This window comes from Pyxicephalus adspersus, chromosome 6 (genome assembly GCF_032062135.1).
Source record: "Pyxicephalus adspersus chromosome 6, UCB_Pads_2.0, whole genome shotgun sequence".
Classification (NCBI taxonomy): Eukaryota; Metazoa; Chordata; class Amphibia; order Anura; family Pyxicephalidae; genus Pyxicephalus; species Pyxicephalus adspersus.
The window spans coordinates 68,666,356-68,679,025 of record NC_092863.1 but is presented as its reverse complement, the minus strand read 5'-3'; the positions used below and the strand labels follow the sequence as shown (position 1 = coordinate 68,679,025).

At 35.6% G+C, this 12,670-nt stretch overlaps 1 protein-coding gene across 1 annotated transcript in view; it reads right to left on the bottom strand.

The window, feature by feature from the left end:
• Positions 1-6,742: 6,742 nt before the first annotated feature.
• The window catches only part of NUDT12 (nudix hydrolase 12), a gene marked incomplete in the record, with an annotated part of 16,945 nt that continues 11,017 nt past the window's right edge, over positions 6,743-12,670 (bottom strand). Inside the window, 3 exon segments of the mRNA XM_072416112.1 lie at positions 6,743-7,628; positions 8,669-8,868; positions 10,439-10,552. Coding sequence (XP_072272213.1) covers positions 7,518-7,628; positions 8,669-8,868; positions 10,439-10,552 — 425 coding nt within the window.

Genomic DNA, 12,670 nt, shown 5'->3' with positions numbered 1-12,670 from the left:
CTGCTACACTCACTTTACCTCACAGTTCTTAAGTAGTTCTTAACTCAAAGTTCTTTAAGTGCAAGACCATAGGCAATCAACAACGAATGGGAGTACAAAGATTCCCGGGATTCCTACGTCACGGATCACGGGAGGCTCTTGGTTGCTCCTTCTGCGCATACCCGAGCATCTCAGGCATGCCCAGAAGGAGCCCTTTCATCAATAGGAAAAAAATTGCCGATCTCACACATGCGCAGTGAGATCAACATGTTTTTTCCCAATCTCACGCCTGCGCAGTGTGGGATCAGGTGATGTAGGAAGAAGAAAATGGAAGATGAGAGGGGAAGATGTCTGTGCTTGGCGCTCCCTCTACACCAGGTCAAAGACAGATACCAGGACGATGCAGGACAGGATAGAAGAAACCTCCCAACAAATAGACTGATCTGCGGGATTGAAGGTATGATTTTTTTGTTTTGGGTTTACTTCCGCTTTAACACTAACTCTTCAATCTGTATAGATACCTTTCTACTGAAGTGAGTATGACTTTGGTCTCTTAGGTTATTCCTTGGTTTTCATATTTATTTGGACACTGTGTTCTAGGTGGACGTGACAAGTCTAACATTAGTATACTGTATTTACTGGTTTCTCAGGAGGCTTTCTCACATTCATTGTAGGCCAACAGTTGTTCCATTAAAAGGAAACTTCTCTTATGTTATCTTATGAGTGTAGGTTCAGACACATTGTATGACCCTATTCTCATGCCTATGGCTGAATACACATGGTATTAGTTCCTGCATATGCATGTACTATGTATTAAGACACAGAAGGCCTTGAGACATACCTATCAGGCAGGAAAGTTCATCCTAGCCTTTTATAGACAATTCATTAAGAAGGATTCCTTTGTAAGAGGTTGACAGAGATTAAATAATGCTGCTTTCGTAAACTGATACATCTCTCACGTGAAGTCTGCTCTTCAATATAGAAGCCCATCCAGATAAAGAGGATTAAAAGGTGTCTTGCCTAAGAAGGACCTACTCACTCTTGCTACTGACAGAGCTTTCTACCTTGTTTAAGAGGTTTTACATTTTATTTAAAAAAAAAAAAAAACACAAGGGGTAAAAATATAAAAGAAACTGGAAATAATATGTATTGATAAATATAGCAATGATCAATACATATACTTAATAGATAATAACATCCTCTCTCTCTGGTTTCTCGGCTTTTACTTTTTACATTACAAAATTTTATACATCAGAACCATTGCAGTTACCAGCAACTGTGTTGGACAAAACAAGTGTATATATATGTCAACAGACTATACTATAAACATAAATCCAATATATGCAGATAAGTGACCTTTTGTGTTTTGAATCTGTTTTTGCAGAATTTGTGAAGTAACAAATAAAGAAATAAGTGAAGACGATTGATAATAAAAGTGGCCTAGAACGAACTGCCCACAGGTTTCTAATACTTTCAAAGGGAACCCCTGTTTCCTATGTTTTTGTTGACTTTGTTGACTGAGTATTATTGACTTTGGAAAGACTAGAGAATATGAAGGTGTCAAAGTCATTTTAGATCTTGAGCCAGAAAGAAAAGTCTGATAATGGGAATCAATATACCGTATTAGACTGATAATTGGGGGAATTTACTAAAGATGCTCACTTTGCAAAGTTAATTATTTTGCATAAAAAGTTATTCTTTATCACTTTACTTACCCAGTTCTAAACAAAATCTTGGGCAACAAGTGTGTTATGTCTATTTCAGTAAATAGAGTAAGAAAAAAGGGATTCGGGTCAATGTAGTGTTTCACTGCTTATCTGGTAAAGAATCAACATTATCCTCCTGAATAGATTTGCATCGTAAAATGTTTTTTGCTCAATGAACAACCAGTGGAAGTGCAGGATCAAACCTTATTTTCCTATAGGGTAGAATACTTTTTGTGGAGGGTAGCATTATTATAGCAGAGATTAGATACTTTGGGTTTTAACCTCATGTTGGAGTTTGTTGGAGTTATACTGTAGGTACTGAGAGCATTTCTGCTTAGGTATACCAAATTCTTTTCTCAAAGAGCTGAACAATTTTTAGTTTTTGGTTTCATAAAGTTGATTTATAATACCTGTGACAACTGTACTACAAAAACTTTTACTGTGGCATTTAGTCTCAGCATATCATGCATCTGTTTTGGCAGTATAATTGAATAGATTATATTTTATAAAGTAGGTGTCAACCAGGGAGCATTTCAAAATGTAATTTTCTTCCTTCCTAATACCATCCCACATATTGTTCACAATCATGATATTGGATTGTGGAATAATAAGATTTATAAGGACCAAAGTTCATCCTTTATTTGTAATTTTTTTTTGACATTACACTATGGTCCATTATAAATTTGTGGCAAACTGCTGTGTGCCCAGGAGCAGCAAGCCATACACAAACACATTTGCACACAGTTGCAGCTTGCAGTCTGGTTCTTCTTCCAGAGAAATGCAACCATGCACCCATGACTTGCTTTCTGAAACTCTGCCATGCTCCACTGCAGCCGCAGCTGTGTGCAAAACATGATTTCCAATCAATCCCATTCACTTAGGACTTGGGGAACATCTGGGACTGCAGTTGAGTTGTTGTGGTCAGTCAAAGGTCTGAAATGGCCCTAAACAAGCACAGATATGGAGGTACATTAATTGCAATTGTTAATTGCCATTGATTAGCTACACCTAATGGGCCTGATTTATCAAAGCTCCCAGAGACTGGTGAAGACTATTCTTAAGAGAACTTGTGTAAACCAGCAACCCTGGAATAGATCTTCCAAGATTAAAAACATTAGCCAACCAATAGCAAACCAGAAATCCATTCCAGGTTTGCTGACCACCCATGTTCACCCATGATAAGCTATCTTCTCTAGTCTTAGAGAGTTTAATAAATCAGGCCCAATGTGTCACCTTGAAAAATGGGTCCTATGTGCCACCAAAAACTTAAGATTATGCTATGCATATCTTTTCTTTTTTTGCAATGATTGCCCCATGCACATTGGGTACGTATATTGGCATGTTGGCTATTTCCTTTCTCTCACATATATCATGGTGACTCTGATGGAGCTTCACCAGAACTAATGAAATATTGTATGCTAAGAAGCAGGGTCTGCTTGCTATAGTCACATGATTACCCCAAATTCCCCAAAATGGTAGATTCCTTAAACCTTTTTGAAGAATTGAAATACAGTTTATAAATTTTATTTAGTTAATAAATAAAAAATTCTGCATTTAAATTGTTTACTGCTGTTTTGATGGTTTTATTACCATTAAAACTTTACTATACTTTACTATTTCTATACACAAAAAGACTAAAACAGAAAGTAGCAAAGCATCTTTTAAATTCTTAGTAGCAATTTTTGCTATGCGTTTTTACAAAGGTTGGCAGGTAAGCATTTTATTCTAATTACATGCACAATAGTACTGCTAATGGACAGGGTAAACATGTCTTTATGTCTACATTTATTCACCATATCAGCCCTCTCATTAGCAGCCAGGGTATGTGCCAACTTCATTTGGCAGCAGAATTAATTTGCGAATGTCGAGGCAGCACTAATTACGCTTTAGATGCTATTGAGTTATCCTGCTTAATGCATTACAGCCTCAAGCCCAACAACACATTTGTACTGCAAAACACAATAGCTTCAGAAGAATTAGCCTGGTTCATGAGCTATTACAACCAGGTTTCTATTAAGGAGAATGAAACTTGGAACAGGATTATATATTTATATATTTGGCACGCCAGCTTTTATTACTGCTTACATTTTTCACTAATTGAACTTATCACAGTTATTTGCATTTGGAAGAAGTTTTACTGCTCTAGCATCCTGAAGAAACAAGTGCTTGGATGAAAGTACAAAAATCTTTATTTAGTACTAAAAATAAAATACACATTTTTAACACAATGAAGTATTTAAAGACAATTAGAATTAAGCTGCCTTAAGTCAACACGCTGTTTTTTTCTGTGCTAAATATCTCAGTTGTGCTTTCAGCAAGTTAGTGGTCTATTCATTAACTATTGTTACATAAAAATGATTACAGCAATGTTTGTAGAAAGGCATCTGCAAAGCAAGTCTGCTAAATAAGTATGAAGCAAGTGAAGCCTTTTCTATGTATTACAGACCTTTGCCATCTCTTGGCTGCAGCTGGGTATTGCATGATGTTTTTCCACACAAAAAATAGAAAATTATAAAGGCAATACGTAATGTATTGTAGATTATTTATTAAATACATCCAATATAAAATATTTTTTTTTATAATAACTCTATAAGTATTTGAATTAACTTGCAACACAGTTGAATGTTCAGCTTTATCTTGCTACTTGCATAAAAACAAAAGTTGCAAAGTCTTAGTTTTCCTTAAAAAGCAGTCCCAGCTTAAGTAGAAAAGTCTGCTGCTTGCCCGCATGTTTGTTCGCTTTAGAAGCAGTTGTATTTCTACAAAGTTTTGATTGTTCTGCAAACCTTCATTGCTTATTGGAGACTTCTTACTCTGCATTGACATTTTAGACCATTGCAGACTGACCACTGTTTCCATACATTAAACAAGGGTTCTTCAATGCAACATGCTGGCAAGGGACAGACCCACCTACCTTTTAAAGAAAACAAATAGTAAGGCATTATACATCTTCTGTTTGATGCACCTGGAATGTATTTAGCTGAGTAAAATTAAAAGTTTTTGGGGGGTTTTATATTACAGTAACACTTTCCAATATGTCATGATGATGTTTAAATATCATTATAAAAAGTGGTTAACAATGGGTTGTAATGACAAGTGGCAAATATTGCACTAATAAAAAGGAATGCTGGAATAACACAGATTCAGATTTGTCCTATTTTTGTATAGATATATATAGGCAACCAAAAATCCAATATAGGGGAGGAGCAAGGAGGGATTCCCCTAGGTTTTCCCTGATCTCAGCTGCACATGCTCAGCCCAGTGATATTGATAAATTATAATTTCATGAGTTATATGGACCATTCATTAGGTCTGTTAACAAAAGTAATGTTTTCTGGTGATATGTGTATGTAGAAATTATGGTATAAGTCTCAGTGTCTATTTACCTTGTATTATATTAGCCTAAAGTCTCTATGTTCCCCTGAAGAAGCCACACGGCGAAACAAGTCGGGAAAGAAATAACTGCTTTCCATAATATCTTTTTTTTCATAACCTTTATTTTGAATGATATTTCATGCCTTGGCATGTTTAGAGTTTAGTTGAGCTGAAAGATTATATTGAATATCAAGCTATTTGACCTAACATTTTTGAGTGCAAGACAAACACTCAATGCCTCTGCATGCAGAGCAGTAGCTCATTGGTAACTACTGTTATCTTGCACATTGGAGATGCCATTCCAGTGATTTTCTGAAATACTGATCTATATGCCAGTATCAACATTTTTTAACCAAATGGCACAAACTTGCTACTCTCCCAGCCATACTTACATTCTACTGGAAATACAAATAATCTACGTGAGTCCCGCATAAAATACATGTTTTCTACCTATTATGTCTACAGTGGTCAGCAGAATTAAAAATGAATAAGTACAAACAGCAGGATTTTTTGTATGTATTTGTTATTTGTGGTGTTCATTGCAACCACAGCTCAACATGTGGGGAATTCATAGTAATGGTATTGAGCTCATTTAGTGAGTAAGAAGTGCAGGAGTGTGGAGAGTGGCAGAAGGCAGTAGAGGGGTACAGATACAGTACTTATAGCAGATTTCAAAAAAAATGTGAACAAAAATGCTATCAGGAATAAATTGTGAGAATACAAACTTTTTTAGTATTCAGCTTTATTTTTTGTGGGTTTAATCTTGGTGTTCTAGTTACCAAACACAGGGAAGCATAGAGTTTAGTTGGCTTCCATTCAATGCTGGCATGGGCTTCTACAGCAATGCAAGGGAGTACTCAAATAAGCACCCATACACTTCCTCACTGACCACCAACATAATGCTGGTCATGCATTATGGTATTTAAAGGAGTCCTTGCTATTGACAGGTAAAAAAATTAGGAAAGACTAGGATATTCTAAAAAAACAAAACAAAAAAAATATTTTTTTATATAATGTTTATTATCTGAATCGGCCTAAGAATAATTTAGGGAAAAACAAAATCCAATAAAATGACCATGTAACTTCATAATCATAAATAATACTGATCTATATGTTTATGTACATATTTAATTTATTTTATGAACATATTCATCAGACAAAAATAAATATCATAGAGACATTCATATTTGTGTACTGTTCAATCATTCATGGCAAATGATCCAAGCTTGCTAGTGATGTATCACCCCTGTTTTGTTAATATATTATATAGAGCTTGGGATTAAAATACCATTTCAGTTTTTATACAATGCTATGTGGTCAAAATGGAGCAAACTGCCGAATTTGATTGGCCAGGTTTCCATTCAGTGAAGTTTGCATAAGCGTAACATTTTCTACATTTCATTGACCACCACTAATGACCTCAGTGTTCCTCCCCTAAACTCACAATATATACACTGGAGAAGATGATTCAGAGAAATTACATAAACAGATAAATTCACTGGTGTCACTGGTTTGACAAATTTGTTGCGAGGTATAGCAGGTGACTAGAACGCCTATTTGTTGCTTGGCCTCGAAAAGTTGCAAAAGACCCACCAAACCATACATTTTTTGAAAGCACAAAACTTAATAGCTTAAATAAATGAAAGATGGTGCTATTGTCCTTGCAAGGTTCCATTGTAGCATTTTTAATTTTTTTTCAATGGGTTATTTTTGCACTCCACTGGATCAACAGCAGGGGTTTGTTTTTTTTTTACTGAACTTGACAGATATGTCTCGGAAGTGACACATTTTGCTAATGGAATTCAAACAGAAAAATGTGTGAAACTGATTGAAAATACACCCTAAAGGGTCTATTTATTACCCGTAGATCCAACATTTACCAAACATTTTATGATGGAGAAGCTTCTAGGCCCATGTGTTTACAATGGAAAAAATTGCTTGGTGAATGTCAGATTAGCTGCTTTATAGACCCCTAATTGCGTGCTAGAAGAGAAAAATATAATAGATGACATGATCAATGCAAGGTACACCAGCCTTTCCCTTATTTTTAAATAGGCTGTAATACAAAAAAATACAGTTATGCTCTAACATAGCACATTTGGAAAATTGAAAACATATTTATCCCATTTAATGTAATGTGTAGTTAATTGTAAGCAGACTGTACAGAATCTACAGGTACACCAGTCTGTGTCATGAATGGAGCGTAGTGCTCTGAGTAGAAAGAAAATCCTTCACTGCTCAATCCACACAGAGAGCAGAGAAGGCCTTTATGACCAGGTGTCCTAAGTGGGAGAAGTGCTCCCAGGGCTCTACTCATCCATGTCCCATCAACCAATAAGATATTGTCATTGCGGTAACTCATTACTTTTAAAATGAAAGTTCAATTTAAAGATTCACAATTATACCTTATTTTGTTAAATTACTTAGCAGTAAATATGGCACCCAGCTTAATTATTATTAAAGGTTAGAATTCATTCCAATCCAATGTTTTATTAACTGATGAGCAATAGCATGTCTTGGAGGAACAACCAAACTTTGCTGGTTTCCTTTGATCAAGGACTCTACAACCTACAAAAAAAAGGGAAAAAATGTAAGAAGTTGTTCTATAATGATTAAAACAAACAAGGTAGCCATTAATAATGGAATATTTTGTTAAAGCCCAAAAAGTGAACAAAGCAAATTTTACTACCAATCAGGTTATTAGGTGAATACAAGCTGCATATTAATGCAAAATGTTGGACAGGTTGTCCATAGTCCAGCCACAGGTTTACTTCCAGCATAGGCTAGGTACACAGGTGCAATGGTTCTCATCCGATAATCAGCTCAGGGCTCATATCGGACGAGAATCTTGCCTGTACAGCTCTTGCCATTCATTGTACGAACTATCGTCCTGGCGGATCCACAGATGATGGACAACGAACGATTGAAAGCAAGTGTAGGGGAAATAGCCCAGCGGGGTGCCGCTCCGTCATTCTCCCCTCTCCAGAGAGCAGAACGGCGCTGTTTGTAGAGCACTTGTTCATGCATTGTGCAGTTGTTTGTCATTGGAAAGGATTGTGAAAGATCCTTGTGAAAGAAGTGACAATTTATGCACTTGTGCACGTAGCCTTAGTCTGTAGGGCTCTTAGCGCTATTCCTCTATAGGGATGACAATCTGCTGTTTATCAGAAAGGGTTAAAAATATATTTGTCTATTATCCAAGAAGTTACTCAAACTGGTTATAAAGCGCAGTGAGTAAAGTGAAACATTAGGGCATTTTGTAAAATCTATGTTAGTAACAAATTCATGCCTGAAGCAAGGCTTTGATTAAACAAGTAAAATGTTTCCTGGCTTTGCTGTCCAGCTATAATAATATTTTAGTTAAAAAAAAATAAAAAGGTAGTGTTTTACACACTCCATCAAATCTCAGGAGCTTCAAAAGAATACTTATCGTGCTGGAGAGGCCTGTCCACCTTTAGAAGCATACGTTTTATGATTACCGTGAAGTAATTTCCAAGGTATAGAATCTAAACATTGCCCCATGTGGCCTGCAACGGCTGTGTATTTCTTGCAAAACCACTGTAATCAAAAAAGAATCAATACAAGCTGGAAATGAAATTGAACTTTACCTGTTCTCTGGTGAACCAACGAGCGTCTTCTATTTCAATCTTGTCAACCGTAATATCTGTAGATATTGCGACACCCAGGCAACCAATCATCAGAGAGGAAGGCATAGGCCAAGGCTGGCATGAAACGTACTGAACATAGCCAACCTTAATTCCGCTCTCTTCTAGAACTTCTCTTCGTACAGCATCTTCTATTGTTTCACCTATAGATAAAAAATAACAATGTAAACAATCACACTTCATTGTGAGTGGAAAAATCTAATATCAGCATTTATATAAATACAAATAGTGTCCATTATTCCTATTGAAGTATCCAGTCACTGATTCTGTAAATGAGCAGGGCCTGCAGAGCAAAAACTTCCCTCCTCGTTCACTCATTCATCTTTTACAGGTAGTCATCATTTTTTTTTTTGCTAAATGTCACTTAAAACAAAGATCCAAACAGTTAGGACAGTAAACTTTAAATAAAGACTAAAGTACTCTGCAGTTTTATGGTGAATATGCTTTATATTTTCAGATGATAAATGTTCACATTACTGTGACTTTTTTTTAAAGGTAAAATATTCATGGGACTTTCATGTTTTGAAGTTTTATACCATGACATCTATATAGGTATATACTATAAAATCTGGGGAATACCCAATCATGTGAATGAAAAATAAGTTTGCTTGCACATGTTTGGATGATTGAATCCAGCAAAGTTTCATCTAATTTACTAAGTGAATTTTCTGTTTGCAAATTAAACTTTTACATAGCTTTTAGTGAATGATGTGCAGATGTGCTAACCTAATTATTGAAACAAAAATTGGTGAATGTTTGCTTGGATTCATTTCATCCATCAGGAAAAATGAAAAATCCTGCAAAGTAAACATGATGTAAATTAAAATCTTGCAAAGTAAACATGATATAAATTAAAATGGAACTAAAGTTCCACTTTCAAAATCTGGGATCAGGCAGGGCTTTATTGCAGTAAGGGACAGACACTGTCCCTTCCGCATTAGGCATTCCTACTTGCATATGAAGCGGAGATACCAAGCACACCCAGTTTCCCCTGTGGCTGCTGGAACTAATTGAATTATGTCATCCTGGTCCAGCAAATCAAGATGGCTATGGATTGAAACAAGGACATAAAGCAGGTGGAAAATGTAGGTGTCCACAACAGAATGAGAACAGATGATCAGGCAGGTAAGGTTATTTTGTTGCAGAAAAGCTATCTCATCACAATTTTTTGATTTTTATTTTTAGTTGAACTTTAACCACAGGAGGTCTATTTTTAAACCAGATAGACTACCAACTTGTGTGACAGTGTAAAAAGCAGTAAAAAAAATAATTGTGCTGCATTACTAAGAAGAGAGCAGAGTTTGTACAAATTCATTGTAAAATTATAAAAGTTGTATGTTACCTGTAAAAAATTAAAAACTTCACATAAAAAATGTGTTGATTAAATTTTTACTTTAAACTGCTTTAAACCAATACTTAACTGAAAAAAATGAAAAAAAAAATGATTGGGCCAATGACATCTGCCACTAAGGATATCTACGCGAATCTTCAAACAGACAAAAATGTTGGCAGTTGCCTTAATCATGTTTAATTGTTTTGGGAAACATAAACTGGTTCCAAGTGCTTGGTTAAAAAAAAGTCAGGTATAAGGCAAGTATTATCTAAGATCCTAAAAAAAACAATACAAACACACTATTATCTGTACTTTTCAGTGAGTAAGGAACACAAAATCAATGAGCACAACATGTGGTATATATATAGGTCTGGTCTTACCAGGTTCAATAAATCCTGCCAAACAAGAGAACATGCCAGGAGGAAATCTCTTCTGCCTCCCCAAGAGACAATGGTTGCCATCAGGGTGAACAATAAGCATAATTACCACAGGATCTGTGTATATTGGAAAATAAATGAATAATACACTATTATTTTCAAGGCTTTCTCAAAATATAAAGGTTTGGTCCCTGTGCCATCAACACACAGGAACAACTGCATGCCATTATTGTTGAGGCTGATTTGTGTTTCTGCCCAGCTAATTCTGTAAATTATACAACTCTACCTGACTACATTGTCCCAAATTTACTCCACTTACTCTGTTAAAGTAAAACTCCACTTTTGTTAAAAAAAAGTAATAATGGCACAGAAACTATTTTTAATTAAAGCTTATTAGGGTTAACTACTTCTAAAAGAATGTAGATCCTGCAGCTTTCCTTATGCGAACACCAGGTTTCACCAGACCCTTCCAATTAGGAATCAATCTAAAAAGAACACAGTAAAATAAACATTTCTTCAGAACAGAAAAAATTGTGTGAATGAGCAACACAGCATATTAAAATCTATACAATGTACATTTATTACCAAAATGATATTTTTTCTTAACAAAAGTAGACTTTAGTAACGGTGGAATTATCCTTCCACCCACAGCCCGCTGATTGGACACTAAATGAGTAGCAGAACAGCGATAAGTCATCCGCTTGTTATCATCATATATCATATGTCATCATATATATGCACAGAAGATTCTATTCAACTCCTAGTGCTGCTTTGCCACTTTTGTGAAATGCCAGAAAAGGGAGGTGGACATCAGAGAGTGTTACTGGCTGTATGAGCTGCACAGCAGTGAAGTAAATCTGTCACTGTACTATTCCCAGCTGCTAAATGTTTCACATTAGAAAAAGACACTGAAATAGGGGGACTTGATTTGGAAGAAGAGGGAGATGCAATAAAAAACAGGTAACTTTGTTGTCTGGAGTTAATCTGTGACTGTGGTTTCTAAAAATTCTACACAGACAAAGGAAGTCAAAACTGTATGTGTAAGCTTCCTCTTGGAGTCAAAGATTAATTTCATTTGGTAAGAGATAAGACAAATAGTTACAGACAGCAACAGAAGGGAATTGTCACCAAGCAGAAAATATATGGTTATAATACAGCTGTGAATCTTGTGAGAGAATGAAATATCTAACTTTATACTAAAGTAGTAGCATACATCTATATGTTCACACAGGATGGCTAATATTTAGCATAGAAGCACAATAAATTTTTAGAAGTTACATGTATTGCGATTTATAGCACTTCATCTACTCCAGTTGATCAACATGGTATAAGTTTTATAGTTCCTTCTGACATGGGGAAAATAGTGCGCTCTGCCTTCTGAAAATATCACCACCAGCAAGGTAATAAAGTGTAAATCACTCCAAGGCATTAATGTAAGTTGACAGGTAGTCAGAATTTTACAATTTATGAATTTCTGGAACAATGCTTCCAGTTTCCATATTTAACGCTTCCCTTGCTTGAAGATAATTAAAGATTTTTCAATGTTACATTTTTACTACAAGGGTCTATGGTGGGAAGTTTGTAAGGAACGTTACATATATTCCAAGAAAAGGCATAACAGTGACTTCTATGTAATAAAAAAAGGGTAAGAATAATACAAAAATCAGGTTGAATACACTAACAATAATGTTTGGTTTACTTGCAAATACTGTTGAAAAAAACAGCATGGATACAAAAGTAAAACATATCTTTGAAGCAAGGTTCACTGCAAAAGAAGTATTGCCACCTCTTTGGCAGTCTAGGCTGCTAGGCTTTGCTCTGTTGATGTACTACAGCCTCTGTCAGAATCTTCAACACTCAAAACTTTTGGGAGTTAGATACCTGCATCATCCACCACCGTCAAGCTCTGTGTTTTCATCTGTTTACTCCTACTTGAAATAAAATAGAACTAGAACACATCTGACATTTCCAGAAGAGTTGAATGCTGAACTTTCTGATGCAGACTGTAGTACCTAAATCTGAACTATAGTTCGGCTTTGACAATCAGCAATGAGGTAGGTCTTTGATGCATAAAGGAACATGTGGTGTCCTTTCTGAAATAAAACATACTTACCTACCGTTGTGATGTCTTCTTTTAAAAAAAAGCTGCACAGTTCAATGTTTGCTGCTGGGAATGTGAAGAAGTTACATCTTTCTGGCCCAGCCATCAAATGGCTAAGAGTGGCATGCCAGAAG